Consider the following 26409-nt stretch of genomic DNA (forward strand, 5'->3'; position numbering starts at 1 on the left):
ATACAGTAATTGAGGATATGTGTACAAATTTTAGAGGTGAACTACTATTTGCCTACATGCAGGCACTAAATATGAAGAATGGACAGGTGCATTGTATACCCCTAAGGTACCCCTAGGGCCTTAAGGGGGCACTTTTTGTTTGTTTTAATTACAGTCAAACCTGCCTTAGCAGCAGCCTGCCGTATACGGCCACTAACAGCCACTTTTTTTTATCTCCCTTGGGTGGCGGCTATAGACAGTTTTGACTGTACGGCCACTAAAAGCACCCCCCCCCCCCCCAAGAAAAGCCACATTAAAGTCCCTGTCTGCAGCGGCCACCTGCCTATAACAGCCACTTTTTTATCTCCCTTGGGTGGCCACTAAAGACAGGTTCGACTGTACTCTAAACAAACAGGTATATACGCTGCGTGAAATGTATCCTCGCTTGCCCTGAGTGAAACTCGCCAAAATCCCTTATTGAAGCCATTTATAAGAATACATTGTACCTACAATGTACAGTGCATGCACACACACAGACTAAAGCACTTCTACTTCATGATATTTTTGTCTCACCCACACGCGCACTCACCAATTTCATTTCACTTTCAGTCATGCAGACCTCCATATGTGCTCACACTCGTGTAACACTTACACACATCCATGTAAAGTATACACAACACACATATACACATAGAAATAGGATTCATTCGTCTGAGAATGCTAACAGAAATTTCTGACAACACATTGTACAGATACACAGTAGGCACAAAGCACAGAGTTCTTCAGTGTATGTGATTAGTAACTGTAATTGGTGGAGTCATTACACTTTTGATAATAGCTGTGTACAGGGTGAACATGCCCAGGGTAAAGTGTACTTCAATAGGTTTTGTTTTTTCTGAATATCTTTCCCTTCCTATATGAGCAATCAACAGTTGTGAGGCAACACTTTTTGGCATCGGCAACGCCATTTGTTGTTAAAGGAGGTCACCTTTGTCCTTTTGTCTCAAATCATTGCTATCATACGCCTCACTTTGCCTCCTTTTGGTATCGCCGCGTAACTTCTTTCCAGTTTTCCCCCCTTCAAGAGACAGAACGCGCAGCTGCCGTCGCATTGACTTGCGAGCCTACCTTCCCCCAGTCTTGACTCATGGGACGTTGCCATGGCGACAAGACATCTGCCTCCTTGGGGCTAATCCCCCCCACAGCCTGCCTGGCATGTGTGAGCTGATGAGTGGGATTAGTTCAACTTCATCAAGACTTTCACCCCGTTCCTTCTTTCTTTGCTTCATGGTTCCCAAGTACACTCCAAAGATATCAAACAATAACAAAAAAATGACTGAACAAACAGACCAAACAAGAACAAACAAAATACAATAAACAGCACAAAACAAAACATAAATGTAGAGAACATCAACATCAAAGGCATGTTCAGCTAATGAGTAGGACATACGTAATTATATGTCCTGCCAACTTGAAAAATGTTAAGTTGTATTTAGAGCATTATCAGAAACCTAGACTTGCAGATGTTTTTAAACGGAATGCCAAAAACCAAAACAAAACCAAAAAAAAACCTTCTGATTTACCATAAAATACCCATGTGACTACACAGTAGCTATACTGATTGTAAAACTTGACTGCAGTTTCAAAGAAAATGAAGAGAATAACAGTCTAATCTTGAGTAAATCCTAGAATTATCCAGTGTGATTCATTTCCAAGCTTTCACACACAACTAGTCATCTCTTGGTTGATTTTTGAAAACATATTTGTTCTGAGAAATGTCATCTGTCATGTACAAACCTTCGCTTTTTGTATTACACACAAAAAAACCCAACAACAAACATATAAACCACCTGTATCAAACTGCCAATCAAGACCCAGGGCAGATAAAAACAGAATAGTACCCTTATGTCAGACCTTTCTTTATGCACATTAGAAACACTCAATGATCTTTTTTTATGTGCTTCATCTTATTTTTGGCAGAAACTCGAAACATTTTGAAGGAACTCACATGCGAGGTATTGTTTCATGGACGTTATCAATGAGGGATATTGTGACTCAGTAGTGGTACTATCTGTGCCAACAATGGCCTCATTTCAAAGCCCTGCATGATTTTTAGGAGCCGTATAGCACTGATGTAGATCACACCTTAGTGTATCATCTCTCTGTATGAAGTGTGTGTGTGTGTGTGTTTGTGTGTGTGTGTGTGTGTGTGTGTGTGTCTGTTTGTCTGTTTGTCTGTCTTTCTGTTTATGTGTGTGTCCATTGTGTAAGGGTGTGTTGTGTTCTTGTCTTGAGGCTACTTGTTACTGCAGGCTAAAGTTTGCTTGGTTTAGAATGTCACTTGATTGAAACTTTTGTGAAGTTCATTTCTGTTTATCAGTTCTCATCCTTGTTGATATACAAGGTAATATTATGAAAAAAAAAATAGAATGTTGAATCAGTTTGCATGTTATATATGTCACAAGAGATTTTCAGTTACCACACACACTCACACTATCAACCTTTATTTCTACCTTTATTCTCCAAACTTACGTATAAATCAATTCTTTTATATCATAACATCCCAACAGTTGTCTGTGTATTTTCCACCAGGGGGATTTATTGTTTAGTTACGTTATGCAGAGAAAGTGGTACTTAATTACTTGACACACAAATGAAACTACTATCGGTTTACACACAATCTTCAGGTGAGTAACATACAAAAGGATACAAGTGCACAAGGAGTCCTAGTTGAGACATTGTGACATTCAAGTGGAACCGACAATGCATGTATGTGCACACTCATACACACGCACATACACACACACACACACACACACACCCACCCACCCATGATGGGCAGTGCCTTGGTACCCCCCCCCCCCCCCCCCCCCCCCTCACGTCAAGGTCTGGGGCACTCGTTTGCCGACCATCAACCATTTTTTTTCCCCCATCTGACAGAGTTATTGGCAATGCATCAGGGCGATTGTTTGCTTGACAAGAATTCAAAGACTTGATCCAATTTTATGATTCCCCCCCCCCCCCCTTGAGAGTGGACATTTATCGGTGGTTGTACCAGTCTACTCTTTATGCACGAAGCCTGCAGAGATATTGAAGCATCAAATTAGATTGAGCAAAATTCGCAAAATTAAAAATGCACATGAAAGTTCTCGTCTTCACTGTGTCCTGGATGCTAACAACAATTTGCTAAGATTTCATGCTGCATGAAAGGCCTTCAGTTCCAAATCGCAAAAATTCCATGCCTCAAATATTTCTTGAATTTCAGTTCTGTCAAAGTGTCATCCAGTGTATAGTGTTGCTCTTTAATCTGCCTAAACCAGCTGATTGATATGTGTAATCAAATTATTAATTTTGCATTTATCTTGACTGTGTAATCCTGATAAAGGCACTTTCCTTGAGTATCAATATTTTTTTCTTAAATTGGATTTCCCCAAACAAGTAAGCTGATATTTGATGAAGACATGTGACTTTCGTTAGATTGATCGCTGTGTGTACTGTATGACTAGAGTACGGAGTAATTTCATAGCGCCTGGTAATGCGTCGTAATGCCACCCCGTAAATCTATGATCTGTCAATGAGATCAGGTGATCTGTATCCTTGTGAATTGCTGCAAATTGACAACAGTTTTGTTAGGAGTGCTAATCATCATGTATCACAATTAAGATTAGTCTGATATCTGTTTGATGAAGTATTTTATCCTGACCACCTTCTCTCAGCCATTTGAATTTCAGCCATCTAATTTTCAGCAGAATTCATCTGATACTGGAAACTCAGAGACTGGATTAAATCTTTGTTTTCTGTGCTTTGAGGCAGCCTTAATCAAGCATTATTATAAAAAAAAAAAAAAAAAGCTTTATGTACAATTAGCATGCTTGGACTTATTCTTGAAGGTCCAAACTGTGATGTATCTTTTTGCACATTCTTTCTTCGTTTTGAATTTCTGATTTTATTTGGCAGTCAAGTCCTACATATATGATGTCATACGGAACTGTAGCTACACGCGATCTTCAAAATAGCCTTGTTTCCCCCCCCCCACCACCCCCCGAAAAGTGTAATATCTTCATCCAGTTATATCAGTCATGTTACTTAAAATATGTGCCACAACATCATGTGACAGTCTCGTAACCCCATTATTTCAAAACTGGCTTTCATGTATGACGACAATGCATGGCGTGCCAGACATAGCAAGAGGAAAGAATTCTTGGAAGAGATCCCCATGTGAAATAAAGCAGTCGTTTGATTTTTTTAAAATTTGGGTTGTCTGCTGTGGATTGGACATCGGCCTACATTGTGTGTTATGATTCACATGGTGCATGTCCAGTGGGCAGTTACCCAGATGCATTTATGGCAGTGATGAATGAAATGTGAAAACGATATAATCACCCGCATTGCCAAACAATACTGCCAATGAAGGCTGTTCGGTTTTATTGTTGATGTTGTTTTTGTTTTTGAGAAATGTATTTCTCATCATCGTCATTGACTGGTACTTTTTAAAAGGGATCTAATCTACAGAACAATGTGAAATTACATGTTCTATTGTCATACCATTCTATGAATAACATTCAGTGCTCTGACAACATGCTCTGTTACATATTGTAATTTTAGAATTTAGTGATATGTGAAACTGATATTTAATATTTGCTACCCCAGTGTAGTGCATTAATTTTCCACTGATTCTTTTTTTTTTTTTTAATGCTTTAACCCTTTGTGTCCTTGGGTTGTAGATTGGCACTGAAAAGCCTATACCTTTGTATGCACTGTCCAAAATCCCTGGCTCAGATAGGGTTGATTGGTCTTATTTTTTTGGTATATGCATCATTATTAAGACAGAAGTTTCAAAGTTTACTCTACATGGTATCAATAGACATTTGAAACAATTTGGAAATATTGATTTCATCAGTTTTTCATATTCATATTTAAGAAGAGGAGCTGTCATGTAATGCATTTCTGTGTCTCATTTCTGCGATGAGTTGAAGATTGGGTTCTCGTTTTGTGATTTGCAGGAATGAACCGACACTCCAGTCGCAGGCGAAGCGGGGGCCAGCCCTCCCTGCCACGAGGGGGCGCCAACATGCTCAGCAAGCAGCCCTCCCACGTCATCAATTCGCACAACAAGGACTTCATGCAGACACCGGATGCTGGCGTAGCAGGGTGAGGAAAGATCTCATTAACTTGTAGCAAGCTGTTTGTGTCCACATGCTATGATCTGTGTACTTCCAGCAGTATAGTAGGGGGTCGAGACGGATGGACACAAACACCACAAAACCTCATGGGTGGGACTAGGCAAAATCTTTTGTGTGCTTATGTAGAGATTAGAACTGAATCAATAGCATTCTGACACAAGTTATCAATCAAGTATACATACACTGGTATGTGGGTTTTTTTTTAAGATCTATGTCTTTTCAGCAATTTTATATCCTGTCAATTTTTCAATCAAATGGGTATGAAACCTTGCAGTAAAGTTACAGGACCACTTTCATTAATAGCTGTGAGATATTTACATTGTAACCTGAATCTGTCATAATAGGAATATAAAAGAGCAGATAAAGATCTCTGTGTAGATTTTAGAAGACTACACATTTGACATCACTTTGAGAGAAAGCATGTCTCCATGTCTTCCTAATGTCATTGAAAATGCATGTACATGTACATGTAGAGCACCACAGTTGATAGAATACAAAAAAGTTGTCGTTTGCCTAGTTCCCATCACAGAACATCTCTTGAGTAGGAGAGAAGTGTTAACTTAGGGAAAGTGAATGGTGTAGAGCAGTGATGTAGTCTCCAAACTGCAGTGAGATACAGTCTCATTTGTAACTTTCACAGTGATACAAAATATGTGTCACAAAATATGGCTGCTGCCCGCAGTTTTCAACCAATTCCAGCAGTATCAACATTGGATTTCAAGGAGGGGAAAAAAATATTGCTGCTTCTTTAGATTGCATGCGCAAATGAGCAACTTCACAACAGAATCATACAGGGATGTCAAAGAAAAAATGTGTACCTAGCACTTGGAAAAAAATGAAATAACCTTCTTTATAAAATGCATACACAATAAGAAAACAGAAAAACAATATTCCTGGGCTAGCAGAGGTTGTCAGAGGGTCAGATTTGGGACGGCGCAAAGACCAGGCATCTGAGTCACCTTGATGCAACAGAGCACGTCATAGAAACAGAAATGCACAAAAGGAGATCTCCCTCCGCCATCCATGGCGCATTCATCTCCCGCACGAACACAAGTCGTCGGATTCTATAATCCACCTTGTGATTCGGGGCTTTACACGACATGCACCGCTACCACAGTATGCTGTCAGTGATTATGCGTCAGGGTGCTTGTTGTGAAAGGTACATACATGTGCACAATTCCGGGAATTCATGGTGCAGAGTCCTTCGGCGATCAAGCAAAAGAGGCGGGGATAATGTTTGATTGTGCACATTTAAGCCATCTTGAATCTTTTTATTCTGCCAAATATGCTTCGGATGCATTAAATAAAGACAATATTACATCAGGCAATAGTGTCATATTTCAGTCTTGTCCAACCATGCCGGGATTTGTTTTGTTTTGTATTTTTGCGTTTTCTGGATGGGGGAGGGGGGAAGGGCTCACCTTTTATTAGGTTGTGGCATTGGTTTATTATGACTTGACCTACAAATTCTGTAAGTCAGGTATGACAGAGTGTTGCTCTAATTCATAAGATCAGGTGATTAACTTGGCAGGTCCATATACTGTCCAAGTCCAATCTGAATTATACTGAGTCATCAGATGTGACAGAATTGGTGTGAAATGTCTGACAATCTGTTTATTGTCGCTAAGCCAATTTTTCTTTTATTTTTAAATGTACTCACTCATTGTAACCTTGCCAGAATGTTAGTAATGATGTGGGGACCATGAGCCAATCCAAGGCGCCGTCATATATTTGGCCTTGGGTGTGGTGACCAATCTATTTCAAGGAGATATATGTCATATGTTCAGAAAATTCTTTAAACAATTGTGTTTGTTCTTCAAAGCAGGTGTATTGCAATTATTGCAAAGGAATTGTCACAGGAGACATGATTCACTCTGTACGGTGTGGAACAAATTTTAATTTTGCCACAAGGATTGGGTGGCAATTTTATAGCAACACAGGTGCTGCTTTCACAAGCCATTGTTCTATGTATGCACATACTGAATGGACCAAGGATCAAAAAAAAAAAATTATGTTTTGGCAGTTCTTATGCTTTGAGATAGTGGCCAACAGGTGCTAGCTTTAAATTGGCTGTCAGAGGAATTTTTAAAGGTTATGTGAATGACTCAAAATTCTGTAAATAATTTTCAGCAGGGATGTGCAGTATGCCTTGATATTCTTGAAGACACACTACCTGTTTTAAGATCAAATCGTTTTCACCATAACCAAAGATAAATTTCTATCAAAACAAAGTAATACAGTTGATTGTGAACAAAAATTATCACCCACTATATATCTTCTTCTTTTGGGTGGGGAGAGAAGGGGTTTTGGAGAAGGGATGGGGAAGAGGGGACTGAAGCAAATTAGAAGGATGAGGGTAAATAGAATACCATTCTCCATCTTTTGACCAATTCCTTATTCCCCCCTTTTTTTCTGTCATATCACCAAAATGGTTGCATTGTGAGTCAAGGCTAAAATAATGTGCTATACGATCCTACCAGAACCTGTATTTGAAATAAAGCTTGCCAAGACTTTGGACTAAATGTCAATTACTCTGGTTTCCCTTCTGTCGCGTAATCTGAGGATAATCTCTCGGTGGACGCAGCTGTATAACTCTCCCTTCCCCATCCCCATTCCACATCTAGTTATAGATATTTCCACAGCATCCCTTACAGGGTAGGGGGAGGGCAAGAGAGGGTAATTGTGAAGAGATTCCTTTGAAAACATCCTCGCAGGATTACAACTGCCTGTGTATATCAGCACTTCCTGTTTCCTATTCTCAGTGTGAGTTGTTGTTGTTGTTGTTTTGTTGTTGTTTTTGTTGTTGTTGTTTCTGTTTCTGCTGCTGCTGCTGCTGCTGTTGTTGTTGTTATTGTTGCTGCTGTTTTGTGAAAAAAAGGGGATGGGGCCCAATCAGGAGTGATTTGCCCCAGTATGAGTTATTTGTCTGATATATGGTGATAAAAGCCTAGCCTTCCTGGTTGTTTAGTTGAGGATGAGAATGGATTTAGTGAAAGTAGCAACATTAGCAGAACACATCAATGAAAGTTTGAGGAAAATTGGACAATCAATTGAAAAGTTAGGAATTGTAAAGCTTTGGTGCCGTCATGACCGGAATAAGAGGACTACTACACTTCATGATGTCACGGGCAACAATATAAAGAAAATATAAAATGGATTGGCATATTTTGGCTTTTCTAGTTATATGAAAGAGCACTGAACTTACCTTTTTCATCAAGCAGGGGGAGTTATATTACCCTTAACATATGTCTGTAAGAAGTTGATGGAATGTGTACTTTACATGAAAAATGGAATTTTGTGGAATTCTCCTTATGTTTTCTTTATATTGATGTCCACAGTAGTCTTCTTATCCAGCATGAAAAACACTGAAACTTTAAAGAATCACAACTTTTGAATCAATGTTGTCTGATTTCCCTCAAACTTCCACTGATGTGTTCAACTAATATTGCTGCTTCACTGAATCCACATTTATAATTATGTATGGGCTTTGGTTTCCTGTATTATTCCCAAACTCTACTGTGACTGCAATAAATTCAGAGTGCAAGAAGAGCCTTTTCAAGCTTAAAGGGATTGTATAGTTTTGGTTGAAACCTAACTTCAGGTTTCAAACATTTCTGGGTGAGATGATGAGAAACCTCTTATGAGATACGAAAGAGCATGTAATTCTATGAGGAATTCAATGTTTATTTGATGAAAATTGGTTTTGAAATGGCTGAGATATCCAAAAGAGAGCAATCCTACTTAAAGGTGGGATCCACCTTTTCTTACGATCCACCTTTTCTTACGATCGCTTTGTTTTACTTTGTTTTTGGATGTCTCAGCCATTCCAAAACAGATTTTCATCAAATAAACTTTGAATTCCTCATAGAATAGCATGCTCTGTACTCTTTCACAAGTGGTTTCTTGATATCTCACAACAAGTCAAAAGCCCATTCCACATCTCCACCAATACTGTATCATCCCTTTAATTTCATTTGTTCCTTTGTGAAAATGTTTGTTTTTTTGTTTTTGTTTTTTGCCCCTCATGCAGGCAGAAGCGCCGAACCTTGAAGGGGAACAGGCCACCTCCCGGGGCGGGGCGTCCCAAGCCCAAACCACAACCTCCCGTCCCTGCCCCGCCCAAGCCCAAGTGCCGCACCATTTACCCATACGAGGCAGGGGATGTGGATGAGTTATCCTTCCATGAGGGGGAGATCATTGAAATCATCTCCGAAGGTATGTCTTATCATAGTGCCTTTGTTCTGTTGTCATTATTTATCCTTTGCACAGGAGCTTAAGTGGGTGAAATAGAATGGCATAGGCCTTTGAATCTTGTCTGTAGTTGCTGCAATCATCTTTGAATTTGGGTTTGTTTGTTTACTTTGTTTGTCCTTTTTGTCTTTGTTGTTTTCCTTTTGTTTTTGTTATTGCATGTCTTCTTCTTAAAGCTCATTAGCCCTCCAGTATGAAAAACAGTGTGCACGGAATGACTTTAGTGTATTGCTTGCAGTTTATTGCAAGGTGTGAGGCAGTGTGTGATAATCAGTGTGTGAAGTTATTGAAGTCATCTTAGCAGTGTGGATTTGTGTGTGTGTGTGTTTGTGTGTATCTCAGACACACTGCCTAAATGTGCCAAAAACACTGTGTGTGACAACCACATATGAGATTATTGGTCTAAGCTGCCATCATAGGTTTGTTCTTGTGTCATTTTGGACAGAATGGACCACAATGTTCAAAACTGTGAGGAGAGATTGAGTTTGAAAATGTAATCTGCAGTGACTGAAATCAGATAGTGTGATCTGTGTTTGTGGAACAGCATCATGTGCTGTGATGAAAGCATGTGTGTGAAACTGTCTTTAGTATTACACAGGACCTTCACAGATTTTTTTTTTGAGTGCTTCATTGTGTTTTGATACAGTGACGTACAATTTCCATGATACAAAAAAGCAAGTATTCACACTGCTTCACCCATGAACACGTTACAACGTTAATCTTGCGGCAACACTAAAAAACATAGTGTGGGCTGAATGGCTGCCACTATGTAATATATGGTGTGATAGAAGAATTCACACTGTCAACACTGTGTACTGTGTTTTAATTGTTCCAATTGTGCAGAGGAAGATCTGCCATCTCTTAGTTACTCAGTTCTCTTTTGAGCTATGTCAGCTGTTCTCTGACATATAGCAGAGACAGAATTCCATGTACACAGTACGCTAGTGTGCATTCAATTTGTGTGGACAAGTCTCCCATGTTAGACTTCAGCAGCAATTGGCATGATTTTCTCCAGTAAATACTTTATTGTTTCATTCTTATCCTCATGGTAGTAATGATGATGATAATGACTACGACAGTGATAATGATTATTTTGAATGCAGGGTTAGTATAAAAGATTGGAAATATATAAAAAATTATGTTAGTAGGAAGTGAGATAGTTTGAATGAAGGTGACACCGCTTTAGAGTCAAGACGATTTCAGATGTAATGATAATTATGTTAGTGTTGTGGTCACCTAATAATTAGGAGCCACTATAGTGGGAACAAAGCTTATGTGCAGCAAGATGCAAAATAAATAAAACTTGATGTGTCATTAAAACACAACCTGCTTGACTGGAACTCGTTTTAGGTGGATCACTTTCCTTGTCCCTCTGTCGTTTATGGTCATCATTATCATAACATATGGTAGTAGTGATGATGATGAAGATTTTGACATATCAAAAATAATTATCATCATGAAATGATGTTAATGTAGTCATAAAAGTAATAATGCAAATAAGTGTTTTTAAATTGTGTAAATACTATCGATAATGAGCTTATTAACCTTAATCCATGGATTATGTAGCAATGTCAATGCTGTGATTTGCAGCTGTACACTGTGAATGTTGCTGATGTCACATCAATCAGCCCTGCAAAGCTACTAGATATCAGTGCTGTCCTTAAGGCTCAGAGCAGCTGTGCCTTAAAAATCATGGATGTGATGAAGTACAAGGTTTTAGAGTATGAGGGATTGCCACACCCACGAAAAAGAACAGTAATGAGATTACACAAGACAGTGAAGATACAGTGATGTTATTAGCATTGGAGTCTTACTCCAAAGGAGACTTGGTGTTCTATCTCCCAGGAATCTGGCCCCGGGAGATGAAGTGATGTGTCACTTGTTCAGACAATCCATGTTGTGCATGTGGTGCATGACAGCTAGTGGAACAACCCAGCAAGGTCCAAAGATGTCCTTGCCATCTATAGACAAAAAGAACTCACATTTGTTATAATATCAGGAGATCTCACCCTGAGTTTAATGTGTCCCTCTTCTACAGTAATCAGTCAATTCATCAGCACACTGAAATGTTTCCAATAGAAATTTGATGAAGTAGAGATGAGAGTCAGAAAAAATAAACCCCAAAGCTTTCCAAAGAATATAGATAAAGTTCACAGAATAGTTCATTCCAGACTGACAAATGGGTTGACAGTGTGAACTGAGATTTGACACTTACTCTGCTGATGCTACTAGCCAAAAGGGCTGCTGCCTTAGAGCAATTTTTGTGTATTCTTTCCCTTTTTATATATCACCTGCCTGGCAGAAGGGTCCTGGCATGAAGTTTTCACTCCAAAATTGATTTTTTTGTTTTTATTTTTGTTTTGAAAGCTCTTTCATATGATGCAATCATAATTTTTTGTGATTTTTTATTTTATTTTATTTTTTTTAAAGCCCGCAAGCAATAGGGCCCTTCTTCCGGGCAAGTGACGATAGATGAGACTTCCCCATGTCAAGTTTTACGAGCTAATTTAGACCCTGCTCATCCTCTGAATATTCAAATCTTTGCCAAGTTTCTGGAATGTTGGGCATGGCTTGCCCACCTTTTACACTGCCCACTCTGGTACTTTATTCATTCTTGTGAGATACCTGCTATCCATCGTGTCTCTAGATCCACTGGTACCATGTATACATACCCCTCATGCATTGACAGAGTCTTGATTTGAGACTACTGTATCAATGCTCAATGGACAAATGGTACATTGTATATAGAAATAAGTGTAGGGAAGCAGTCCAAAGTCTGGAGGTCAGGCTAAAACGAACGTGGCAAGAAGTAAGGAAGGTTAGCTGGGGGAAGTGCAACAACTGCGACCTTTTACTTGTCAGATGAGGTCACAAGTAGGATTGCCATGGAATTTGATAATTGCTATGGAATGCAGACCTTTCGTTATTTTCTTTTTCATTTTTTTTTTTCGTTTTTTATTTTTGGCTTGCTTGGCCAAGTGTTTCCTGCAATGACGTGTGCAATTTCATATATTGTTAAGACAAACCTTGATATTTACCAAGAAAAAAAAGAAAGAAGGCAACATCGATTGCCAAGTAGGTAACAGAATGACGTGTTTTCTTTTTCTTGAATACTTTCATGGCTATATACCTGTCCATGATAAATCACTGTGATGACAATGTTTTCACCTGTTGGTGATTCTCCATTTGCATTGTCTTTTTAGCCATCTTCTGTCTCATTCCGAGGTCTTTGCTTCTCTCATACTTGTCTTATTTAACATTTTCATCACTGCTGTGTGCAATTTTAACTGATTTGACCAAATTATGGGGTGCAGTAATCCAGACAACTCAAAGTAAAATATGCAAACAGAAAGGCCTAAATGTCAAAGAATGTCTTTGAAAGTTGTATAAGGTTTATGACATAAGTAACCTGTCAGAAAGATGTTACGATTAATGACAGCTGTTTCTACATTTTGAGATGAAGCTACATTTTAAGGCCTCCAAGCGGACAATCCACAATCAAAATGTCTCTACAGATTGATGAGTAATAATATATTTCTTTTTCTTTTCTCTGACTTCCCTCACTGTGATCCACATTGACATATTACTCAATTTGTTTTCTTTTTGTTTGTGCCAATCTCAAGTTTATCTGGGGGCGAGTACGAACTGAAAAAGAAAATATTATCATTGCTTTGACTTCATGAAAAGCAAAAGACTCTGGTGATTCACCCACCACTTACAAAATGAACAAGGATCAGTCTATAAGCCAGCGTGCAGCTCTGATTGTCATGGCGATAAGACTGTGACTGTTTTTGTTGTTGTTTGGGTTTTTTTTTTTTTCTAAGAGGAATAAAGTGCAGCAAAACTCTCCTCATTGTCTTAGAATGCAGGGCAAGATGATGAAGACTCAGGGTGGAGTGTTTAGTCATCCTCCTCGTGCGGGATTTAGATATGCCTAGCTATCACGGTGACTCACATTTTAATCCTGTGTACCTGTCAAAACCTCGACATATCTAAAAAGAGAGAGAGAAGAAAAACCCTATTGAATTCAATTTCTTCCCCAATACAGTATTCATCGCATAATCAGGCATCTGATAATCGGGAACCTGCGCTTCCCAGAAACATTTCCAATGCATGTTATTTTCACTGGATAATCGGGTGGGGACCTCTTATAAACAGGACAATTTTGCTTCAAGCGATCTTTGATTTTGTTGATATTTTACACAAAAAATCTACCAAAATACCACAACAATATTTCAAAGATTCCCTATCAGTTGTCGTTTACATCGAACTTACAAAGCAAGCTTCGGACTGGTGTGTTTTGATCTCTGTCCATCCAGTACACGTACATACATAGCCACGAAAGCGCCGTGTATAAGTATCCATTCCATTGCGAAACACATGCTTTCGCGAACATTCTTCTCCCCTACATAAGCAAAGCCATGTGCTCGCTTGCAATAATCCTACTCAGAGAGTTGACAGAAAAAGAACCCGGTTGCAATTACTCTACAGTACATCATTGCGAGAATGCAGGGAGAGCTAGAGGGTCGCGCCGAGGGGTAGCGTGGTTGTGTATTCATGTACATGTACAGTACGTCAGTATGCATGTGTGTGTGTGTGTGTGTGCGCACTACATGTACATGTCGTATGCCGTTAGTGTATGGTGAGTGCTCATCACGAAATCGGGCACCCCGCTTAAAGGGGCCGTGTTTGCTACTCCCAACCTGTCCCGATTATGCGATGAATACTGTACTTTCCTATGAGGAGGGTCACAAGAAAAAGAAGGACAAAAGAATATGCCCTGCTTTCCAGCTCCCGCTCTGTGTCGTTGTGAAATATACTTCTGTGGGTTACGTCGTATAGTAGTGTCTGTTTGCATACAATCAAAACTTTGCACATGTTGCAAAGACTTAGCTTGACGTGCCACCATTCTGTGTGGAGGTCATGATAAATGGAATAATCGTTGCAGTGATCTCTCTTACAGGTTTGAATTGTCTCTCATAGTGCTCATTAGGGTACCTGGAGAGAAAGTGGGCACTCGAGGGCTATTGATGATTCATTCTGTGAAGGGGGAGAAGAGGTAGGGGTTAATTGATAGACAAACAATGCACATCAAGGAAACTAGTATTGGAAGTTGTCCACATTATTGCAACTTTTTAGAGCATGCAGTGAGCCAATTCCTCACAAACTGCAGGAATATCCATAGCCATTCAATATGACAGATCAAGTCCTGTTAGGCATGAGAATGGATTTAATACCTACAATGCAGGAGGCAAAGACATAAGTGTTCTACCAGAGTTTATTCCAATATTTGCATTGGGCGGGTAACCATGCAGCATGGACTAAAATCTGAAGCTGTAAGGCCATGATACCTTATACTGATGATATGATTAATTCTTTAGCATTCTTATACAAAATTTACATGATTTTAGTCAAAATCAGCCATTAAATGAATAAGTCTTTAAACATTTCTTTTTTTTATTGGGGTGTAGTGATGTTTCTAATCCGCCTGCACTGGCTGGCATGCTCTGTTACTGATAGATACAGATGTCATGAACCGACTGTTGATGAATGAGGGGTTACATAATCCTCCCTATTGTATCACAGTGGTTTTTGTATATGACTGCCATGTCATACACCTGTGTGATTTTGTCAGACTTAGCGTTTGTCCAGCTTTCATTTATCTTACAAATGAGGGGGGGGGGGCAGTAATTTGATTAACTGAATGGCCTTGATAAAACTTGCCAAGCATTATATAAATGCAAGAGAAATATTGAATGTGTGGTCAAGTGTGGACTGTCATCCGATGGTTTGATGTGATTCCATCTTGTTACTGTCAGTTTTATGATCACTGAGACATGGTAATGTGCATTGATCATCGTATCAGTCCTCTACCTATCCACAAACTGTGCAGTATCTCTATCCCCCCCCCCCCCCTTCTTTCACAATGATGGATGTTTGGTTGTACTTAGAAATTATGCCTTGTATTATAGAGGAGTGAGATCTTAGACACTTGTAAGACATTGAAATATTGAAAGAAAACATGGAAAGGAAATATTGTAGTATGTATTGAAAATAAATGCATATTGTGTGAAAGGGAAAAGGTCTTGGTTTGCAGCTTTATGTGAAGACTATAAAATAGCATTATTGATAAATTGCATTCTTGATTTTTTTTTCACTTTCGAAATAATGGTCCCGAATCAAGCTCAGGTGATGTTAAAGGCAGGGCCCGTGGGAGGACAGTGCTTGGTTGACACCAAAGAAAGGCTACCCTGAGTGAAATGAGACTCTATGTCACTGAATGACCTAGTGAAGCGTTCTACGAGTAGGAACGACTTCACACTTTTGTATGATAGTCGGAACAAGCAACCTGTCACTTTGTGTATGACACTTTAGGGTACACCCTCACATGACATGACCAAAAGGGGAGGGGGGTATGAGGATAGGCATGACAGTTAATATATGGGCATCACTCTTTTTGCACTCCATTGGCAGTTTTAAGGCTGTAACTCATCGTTCAGCTCAATGTGGCTAAAAGAGAAAGGGTTAATTCTAAGATTTGTAGTGGTGCTAGAACCTCGTGATGTCATAGATTTGCTAGTTATTACAAGAGTGAATCATTTCTCCAAAGCAAGGGACCGTTAGAAAGGTTTTTCTCACTCTATCCTTTTCTAAGGAAAGTAACTTGGATGAAAGTGTCACTCATAAGGCGCCACGATATTCTGGATTCTAAAATTAGCTTGGTGTAAGCTGCATCGTGACTCTTATAAGTCTAACCAATCTCATATTTCCCTCCCATGACCAGATATCTTCTTTCTTTTTTTTTCAAGAATTTTGTCCAACAGAATAGACATTTCTTATGGCTGTATGGCTTTAATGATGGCTTGTATCTGACTAGTTTGTGGCATGTATATGTCCTGTACAACAATCATGTTGAGTTATAAATGCAAGTGTGATACTTCTGATATAAACACATTTTTCTTAGAAAACGAAGCTTTGTGAAATCATTTTTAAAGAAAACCAAAACCCAAAGAGCAATGGGGATTGAGTAAAAGCAGCAACGCTGTTAGAGCACATCAGTGAAAGTTTGAGGAAAATCAGGCAATTGATGCAAAAGTTATGAATTTGTCAAGTTTTTGGGTTGTAATGACTGGATAAGGAGACTAATTCAGTTTATGACATCATGTTTGGACAACAATATAAAGAAAAAATTTTTTTTCTGGAATTCTTCTTTTATTTTCTTTATATTTTGTCCACACATGACATCATAAACTCTAGTCTCCCTATCCATTCATTACAACACCAAAACTTTAAAAATTCATAACTTTTGCATCAATTGTCCGATTTCCCTCAAACTTTCATTGATGTGTTCTACTAATGTTGCTGCTTTCACTTAATTCACATTTCTCTTTGGGTTTTGGTTATCTGTAAGATTTTTTCTTTTTTTTTTGGGTATTGTTCGACTAGTATGACATCTAATCGCGATCACAAATTGTTGTAAAGTTCCAATTACATACAGCAGTTTATGGAATGAACCAGAATGAAAAAAAGAAAAAGAAAAAAGAATTGGAATGGAATTTGTCCAATTTTCCTCCAATTCTAATTGGGTGTGTCACTAATGGTTTCTGTACATCTTCTGAATCCACTGTAATATGGGTGGGGGAATACTTACTTTAAAAAGTAGTTAACACAGCCTCATGACTATGAGCTTTCATTACTATATTTCATTTCTTTTTTTTCTCTCTCTCTGTTTTCTGTTTTTCTATCCTTGAACCACATTTCTCAAAAGTTTGGCAGAACTCTCCTCTTGTGTTGGGCAACTGTCGATAATCGCAAAATTTTCTGGAGATGCCAGCTGAGATATAGTGTGAGCGCAGCCCAATTCTAAATTTAAACCTCACGAAATGTCAGAAGTGTGCCCAGTGCTCGAAGACTTCCGACTTCTGATGTTCGACTTCTTGAATGCGCGGAAACTATAAGGCATCAGTAATTGATTGTGAGCCAGTGTTATTGTCTCTCTACAATGAACAGTGTCATTGTTTTTGTCACCGAGTAAACATTAAAGAGGCACACTACCCTTCTTTTCTTCCATTTATGTTTTCATTTCTGTATGAGCAAACCCATTGTTGTCCTATCCCAATTGTTTTTTTCTCCTCAATTTTTTAAAATAATGTGTGATTGTGTTCTCTGTGCAGAAATTATAAGAAATACTTTTGTAAAATTGGATGTAGCACCTAGTCTTTACGTAGTCAACTTGCCTTATACTTGTGTGTATAGTATGTATGATCTCTCCACACACGCACACACACACACACACACACACATATGTGCATATATATATATATCCACATGTGTGTGTGTTTGTTAATATGTATATATTATGCTTTCAATGACGATATACCACATGAGTCAGTAATAAATATTTGTTGCTAGTGTATATCTCTCTGTTTGTTTGCAACCTACCCCTTAGGTTTGCCTTTTTCCCCATTTTGTGATTAAAAAAAACAAAAGAGTAAAAGATGTCCATGTTTCTTGGTTCCCCCACCCATGTGCTTTCCACGTAATATTTCATGTAAAAGGGAGAAATCGTTTGCCTCATACAGAGGTGGAAACATGCTCATATGTAGTATTTGGCCCCAGTAAGTCTGTGTAGAAATCAAACCAGGGATCTACTGCATCTGAGTCAGAGGTGTTATCCATGCACCTAACTTGCCTTCCTTTTCCATATCCTCCTCCTCTCCCCTCTCTCTTGCTGTGTCTCTCTCACTATTTCTCTTTCATATTGCTCACATTTCTCTCTTTTTATTTCTTTCTTTCCTTTCTCTGTATATGTGTCTTATTGCTCTCATTTTGTCTATATCTCTCAACTTCTCTTTCTCTCCTCTCTCTTACTGTCCCTCTCTGTTTTTCATGGTGATCTCTATGTCTCTGTTTCTCTTCCTCTCTATATATTTCTATATCTCTTTATATATTTCTCTCTCTCTCTCTCTCTCTCTCTCTCTCTCTCTCTCTCTCTCTCTCTCTATATATATATATATATATATATATATATATATATATTCACCCTCCGGACACCACACACACCACACACAAGCAAATCCCCACGCCCTAAAGCCCTTGAAAAAGGCTAGTGAAATAGCCGAAAGCTTGGGGAATAAAGGGAAGACTGAACACCACTGCAACGTCTATACTGCAAGTTTTCCTTCCGTCTCATATATATATATATATATATATATATATATATATACATATATATACTCATATATATATATATATATACATATATATACTCATATATATATATATATATATATACATATATACTCATATATATATATATATATATATATATATATTTCTATATATTTCTATGTATTTCTATATATCCATATACTCCCTTTGATCCTCCCATTCCTGTGCCCTGTCTTCCCTCAGAGCCCTCCAAAATGTCTCAGTCTGCTAGAGGCAGTTCACACCTGAAGCCAGAAATAGCCCACCCTCTATTCCAGCTCCCATTTCCTGTCTAATTAGATTGACCCATTTTTCTCACATTTTTCCTCCACGTACCTATTCTTTCCTCAGAACATAAGATCAATGCCGACTCGAGAGACCTAAAATAGAAGAGTTCTTGTCTTTTTGGGGGGAAATTCATAAAACCTCCCAAACAACTAACTGGTAATCAGATTTTGCCATACTCCGAACACTCTTGTGTTCCGTGGGTAGTGAATTTTCAAAGAAATAATGCTCCCTTCTTTCAGCTATGAATCTGTCTCACCAAATCTTGACATTTTCTGTTGTGCATGGTATTTGGGTTTGTGTTTGTGTGTGTGTGTGTGTGTGTGTGTGTGTGCGCCCAGGTGAAAACTGTTCCAAGTTCCAGAGTTGAATTGTAATATCAGATTCAGAATTGATGATTTTTCTTCACACTGATATGTTGGATATGATGGACATTTAGTGTAATGGGGAAAACTTATTAATTCTGTGAGTACTGTGACTGTGTGGCTGTGACTGCTTTGAGGTTTGCGTAGAGGTTGATACTTTTACTCTTATTCAAGGTAGAATGTACCAATGAGTTTGATTTGCTATCCAGAAAGTTTTTAAGTAATGGTAATTTCTTTTTATTTTTGGCACCATGTAGAGGAGTAAATGACTCAGTGATTTCAACATCAGAGTCTAATCAAATATAAATATAAATATGCAGTGTGTCATCACATTACCCATACTAATTCAGAGATCATATATTGAAGAAAAATGCACATAAAACCTACTTTGGCAATATGATCTTTACAGGGTGTTTTTTTTTCAATGTTACTCTTAATTATTTTCAAAAATATTTTCTTTGAATTTAACTAGGGTAAATTATATATCAATTTCAAGCTTAGCATCTGACAAATTCATATCTACCCAAAACAAAACCATTTCCCGATGTTATATGGTTTTCATGGTGATGCATCACATTATGTATATGATATATTTATACAGCTTCTTTTTTTTTCAATTTTTTTTCAGTATCTTCATTTTTTTTTTTTACAGGAACCCTTAGATTGAGCAAACTGTAAGGGCAGTTCTGCAAAGTCTCGTAGAATACAAATTGAAATCTATTACCACACCTTCTCTCACCCACAACTGATGCTAGCATGTCAGGTGCCATTTTGTTTTCATCCATCTGTCTCTCCCACGTCATGTCTTTTGCAGACCCGTCCGGATGGTGGAGAGGCCGGCTGAACAGGAGGGAGGGTATCTTTCCATCCAACTACATCGAGAAGATATGAAGATGCAAACCCCCTGTCATCGCAGGTGGTGTCTCTCTTTCAAGGGGATATGTGACCCACCACAACAAAAGGATCCCAAAGTCACTGACGGCTGCCGAGTAAATCGAGTTTGAAGTCAGATCATCAAAATCGGTCAAAACCATCAAATTTCTGGTTTTAGCATAATGTTGTAGTCTATGTTTCATCTATCATCTGCCGAAATTTCGAAGCTAACTGATCAAAGGAAAGGAAGGAAATTACCGTTTTTCTGGGACATGATTTTCCGACTTTCAACAGAACAGAAACGTGTCCGAAGATTTGGATTTAGCGCCACAGATAGACTCCGCCCCTAGCAACGAGGGAGTGATCTTATTGGCCAGTCCGTGGCATCCTGGTATCTGATTGGTCGTGTGTAGACCGCTGGCGCTAAGCTTGAATGAACATTGCGGAGGTTGCTATGAGCGTACCTTCTATTGTCAAGAGGTGGTTACTGTCTTACCTTCCTTTGATCACGATTGTGTTGGAAAGAAAACTTTGAAGGCAGTTTTCTCTAGAGCTGACTTCCTAGACCACTCATCATGGTCTCATAAAATCATCAATATCTCCACAACCGAGTATTTTCATGAGTCATGTTATATATGACATTAAAGTGGAAGAGGAAGGGAATAATGTCATGTCATTTTCAGAAAATCGACCTCCCTCGACTTTCGGATCCTTTTGTTGTAGCCGGTCACATATTATCTGTCGATCTGTGAGTTGTTAGATGTAAATTAAAATATCAGAAAGTGTCCATGAGATTAGACTGTGTGTGTGTGTATCTAGTCTGGCAGATTCTATGAATCACTAGAGTATTTTTCTATAGTTTTGTGGTAGAATTATTTTTATTACAGAGATTTAAGCTATCATCTATCACCTTCTATTTTGAATGTAACTTTCACAATTGACAGTAATAATGATTGACCTCAGTGATTAGAATAAGTATCCATCGATGATTATACTGAAAATCCCATGGTCACTGTCATAATCACAGATCTAAAGGCTAAAGGGGCAATTTAAACACCAAACTGCATACATTCCTTAATCAGGGACATGGTGTAGTGTTAAGTGTATGTGTATGCCATATTAGGCAGCTGTTTAATTTGCCAACAGGTGTTAAATAATCACCTGTGTTTGTCTGTGCAAATGTGGAAATGAACTGAATAGTGTAGGTCCAGTGGTGAATGGCGTCCATGGTGTAACAGTGTATGAACCTTCATGGTGGTGTTGCAGTAAGTATTGTTGACTTAACAAAGTAAGTCCCTTCCCATACTGGGAAGAAAATGCATGAACTCTCTGCAAGCTCTGTGCTAGCTCTGTGTAATACTCTGTGTTAAAAGGAAAATTAGTAGTTGATCTAAGTTGTAGGTTGAGCTGAATGATAAATTTTAGATACATGAACTGACATCAGCGTACCAAAGGTTTGAGAATATGGGTTCATAATCAAGAGATCCAAGAACGTGATCACCATGTTAACTAACCATAGTCTCAATGGTTTATTCTAGCATTTCTGTTGATGGGGAATATGAGATATAAAAGGTATGGGTACATGGATATATGGATTTTCCACTTTTGAAGCATTTTGAAGTATATTTTTAGCTCTATCAATACAATATCAAAGAATATGGTTGCACGTGGGACCTCCATGCACCTTACATTTTGCAAACTGGAGACATTATTAAAATAGTGCCTTTAAATGACAAGCTTTACTAGCGACAAGAACTAACATGCCACAAATTTTAATGGTAAAAGTACATGATTCCGGTATTCTTGCAGTAAGTAAGCTTTATTCAAATTGTAGTGGAAAGATTGCATCTTGTCTTTTAATTTGATATTGCTGTACCTGGAGTGGTCATTTTTCAATTGTTGTTTCTTCAAGAATTTTTCATGTGTTTTAGAACATTTTTTTTTTCTGTAATACTGGATAGACATTCATGTAGTGCAATTTCCACATTCTGCCTCTTAATATGAAACAACCTGTAATCACTACGCAAGATGTACCCTCATCATCATAAGATGTAAAAGGTACATGATATGACAAAGACCAAATACGACCGTCTTTCTCGTCTTTTGTAACAATCAAATGAGCTTTATTTTTCCATCTATATAATTATACATGTACATTCCACAAAACGACTTGCGGACAGACTGGTTACCAGGTGCAGTTGCCAAACAGATTATAGGTGTGATATACAGAAAACAAGTCATTGGTGTGTGGTGAACTGGCAATGTAGTAAATAAGTTGATGTGAGGCTGGTCCTTCGAAATAGACAGTTTTAAATGTCAGAGCTATTCCCCCTTTGTTTTCTGGTATAAAATTCCAAATGTTCATTTAGTACCAGGTAGTGGTATTTGACAGTGACGCAAGCATGGAGATTATCGCATAGGATCATACATGATGTGAATTTGCCTTTTGAAGAATTGTGACTTCCTTCATTAGTGAGAAATATTAGAATTGTGCATTTATTATCTGTGAATGCCTTTTTTCATACATTACAGAAGGTCTTTCATTCAACATATTTTTGTTTCATGTGGTCTGTGACTTTTTATGTTTCACAGCATTTTAAAGAAAAATCTTGACATTCATATGTGGAGTTGACAATGGTGAAATGTGTGTGATTTGATGACTTTTATATCATTAAGGTGTAACACGTTCTCACCATGCCTTGGGATTTATATTTTATCAAATAACTCACTCTGTCGTAGTCAGCTGCACAATCAAGTCGGTGGTTAATGTCTGTATATACTAGTAAATGGTGACGTCAGAAGTGTGACTGTAAATCATTCTTGCATAATTTTGCCTTCGCACCTTAGCAGCAATGACAGCATACTCTGATAGAAGGATGTACACTAACAGTTCATGGTGCCTTGATAGAGACTACACACAAGGCGCCCCACAATGCATTGTGCGAGTACCTGACTGTATCAGCATCAGACACTGATCCAAGCTCTGAAAAGTTTCATAAAAGTTTTGGTTAGATTAGCTTTTCACAGTCAAGTGACATTGTCCTACTAACATTGCAATATTAAATGTTATAGAGTTTCATGGTTACATGACCATTTGTGAAGTAAATGTAAATAAAATAATTATAATGTTGGATCAAGGGTGCATCATTGAAGTGAAGTATTAGGTTGAATAAATTCATTGCAGTTGCAGCATGAAGTGTTATTCCCCCCAAAACAATAGATGAAGCTTAAATTAGGAAGATAATTATAACCTTCAGAAACAAACAGATACTCCAGACAGTGTCAGTTGTCATTTTTACTTTCTTCTTTTATTGGATTTAACAGAATTTTGGGGATACATGGTCTGAATCAGATGTAGAATGAAGAAACTGTTTGGTTGTGACTGACATAGAATGTAAAATGCAAAGTTAAAGTTTGACTCCATTTTTTGCCCACTGGCTTGCTACCATGGGATAGGCACTTTCGCTAGCTTTTTTGTTACATGTTATATTTCAATTAGAGGTCTTGTCAAATGCACAGAGATTTGATGTTTTGGATAAGCAAACAATAGGGATGAAATATAGCTTGACATATATCCAGTTTAGCATTTCCGTTAAATAATTTTGTGAAATGTATCAAATTGAAATGAATTCTTCATAGAAAGTGCTTTGCTGTGGAGGAATGTGTCTATTTCAAGGAAAGGGAAATAGCCGTTGTGGAGAAATAGCAATAAACAAGTAAAAAACGTTCATTTTTCATGTTTATCTTTAAATAATAAGTAAGAATTCTGAATATGGATACATAATAAGCTCGAAGCCGCTAATTAGTGGATGTGATGAATCACGATACTCGTATTACAACTATGGAATCATGACTGTGTTCAGATAGAACATGATATTAGGAGATTTACTATCTGTGTGTCTGTTACCTTGCGTCTCACTGTAACATGTGAGGTAGGAAGACATGCAGCAGCAGTAAATGCATGGTATTTGGGAATGTTGTAACTAAAGTTTTAAAGATAGTTGAGATATCTTAATTCCATGGTATCTCTTATTTATACAATGCCTTGGTTTGTAGCACGCCATAAATGTCCTTGATTGGTGTGATATTGAGTGACTTATACATAGTAATAAACTAACACAGGGATGTAGTTCTTTCTCTGTTGGATTAATAGAAGATAGGTCTTGCATGTAGATTTGTGTTTTTTGATAAACAGCAGTTGCAGAGCACAAATCAAATTGCAGAGAGAGAGAGAGAGCAGATTAGCAAAGGCAATCAGTAAAGGCATATGTTATTTTGGAGAGAATTCAAAATCAAAGAGAAGCTTTTTTTCGTATACTTAGTGTATCTAATGTTACATAGCTGGTTGATATTCTGCATTATTTGGAAAATGACATTGCATTACAATACAGAGTGATGACGTGTATGAATAGATAGTGTATGAAATCATTTCACTGATCTCATATTTTGCAAGTGTTTAGTATACTTGGACTAGAGGAAATGTAAAAACGAAATTGAGATTGATATTTTGTGGCATTGCATCTGACTTTTCTGCTGACTTTTCTTTGCAGAAAAGTGTTTTGGATGTGTTTCTTGTCAATATGTGCAGATATGTAATTTTTGTTTGTAAATATATCATATGTATCATTCATTTAACTGCTGGTTTATTTTTTTGTATGGAAACTAAAGCTTAAACCCAGATGCATAAGCAGTTACTAACATGTGAGGGAAAGGTGTAGAGGCCTTCAGCATAGATTTTTTTTTTTTCAAATAGTGCTTCATTTATCATTATGAAATCCTGTTTGCCTATTAAAATTTTAGTTTCTTGTGTGTTTCCTCTTGCACAATTTTTCATTTCTGGGTGGTGTTTCATAAAGCTGTTCTTAAAAATACAAACAATTTACGAGCGACTGGTGATCAGTTCTGATGTGCTATACTTATCAGAATTTAAATAATTCAGCACAAGAGCTGATCACCAGTTGTTCTGAAGTCGTTCTTAACTTTAAGAACAGCGTTATGAAACACCCCCAGTTCAATCACTGCAGGGATGTATTAACATGATTTTAGAATCTTTTAGGAAATAGGTGAAATTATTGATTATCAATACTTTTATCACTTTTATCTATCCTGAATCAGTTGTCAGCCTGTGCATCATAATCATACAGGAGGTTTATTATTATTGTCATTATTGTAATTATTCCTGTATTTTTTTTTTTGATATTACTGCTCTTGAGCTGGAGCAATACACAACCCATAGTGAGATGGATTGGAATCAATATAGCACTTTTGGAATGTACCTAAAATGTCTGAGATTGCAGTCAAAGTGCTTGATAAGTCTAACTGTGGGATACCCAGAATGATTACAATTCTAACATTTAAAGTCATCATAGAAATAGAGTATATAAATCCCAACAAGCTATGATTAAAAAGTAACTTTTAGGATTTTGCAAATAGATGAACTGGGTTGGAGGAATTTAATTGCGTTTCCAACAACATCATGAACTGTTTTGTTTTTGAAGTTTCTCAATTTAGCAAGTTGAACATGACAGACTGGTATAAGGTTTGATGATTATACATAAGCACTTTAGACATATGATGCTTATATATAGAAAAGAAAAAGAAAACAGTGTTGTTCAAAATTCAGCAGCTGAAATGAAAGAAAAAGAATACGTGTCACATAGGAGATTTTGTTGAACTGATTCCTTCAGTGAAGTTGGGTCCCAGCATTGTCTTTAATAATTCTTTGTTAGCATGTGTGAGAATAATGATGGAAAATTTACTATAACAAATGTCAAGACAATAGTTATTTGAAATATGTGCTCATTTGTACTGTAATCAGTGATATAATTGTCTAATTATTGACTAAATAATTACCCTTACTTGACTATGCCAATGCATGTCCAGTTCTTGAGGTAACTGTATCATAATCTTTTTACATAAATCTTAGACACAGATGGTGTGACACCACTTGAGTTCATGTGATTGTGACATATGGGAGAAAAGTATATGCTCCTAAATAGATGTGTATGCTCCTGAATAGATGTGTATATAATATTATGACAGTGTTTATGTGTGGAGGATCATGGCTTGTGATAGTTTTTTGTTTTTTGTTTTTTTTTGGATCAGAATTGGGCATGTCTGTTTTAATAATTTTGTCTATGGTGTATGTCAGAAATTTGAAAAAGACTGATGGCCAATGATATTATTGAAACCGAGCCTGTGTAGGAAGTATGTTGATAACAATTTGGGCAAATCCAACCTGCACCAATGTGTTCTTTCAAATT

At 37.6% G+C, this 26409-nt stretch overlaps 1 protein-coding gene across 1 annotated transcript in view; it reads left to right on the forward strand.

The window, feature by feature from the left end:
* The window catches only part of LOC140230755 (unconventional myosin-If-like), a 112323-nt gene extending 90296 nt beyond the window's left edge, over positions 1 to 22027 (forward strand). The window contains exons 24-26 of the mRNA XM_072310891.1: positions 4983 to 5130; positions 9193 to 9377; positions 20088 to 22027. Of these exons, the coding sequence (XP_072166992.1) occupies positions 4983 to 5130; positions 9193 to 9377; positions 20088 to 20164 (410 nt within the window). The 3' untranslated portion in view covers positions 20165 to 22027. The remainder of the gene's footprint in view (positions 1 to 4982; positions 5131 to 9192; positions 9378 to 20087) is intronic.
* Positions 22028 to 26409: the final 4382 nt, after the last annotated feature.

The sequence above is a fragment of the Diadema setosum genome, chromosome 7 (genome assembly GCF_964275005.1).
Source record: "Diadema setosum chromosome 7, eeDiaSeto1, whole genome shotgun sequence".
Classification (NCBI taxonomy): Eukaryota; Metazoa; Echinodermata; class Echinoidea; order Diadematoida; family Diadematidae; genus Diadema; species Diadema setosum.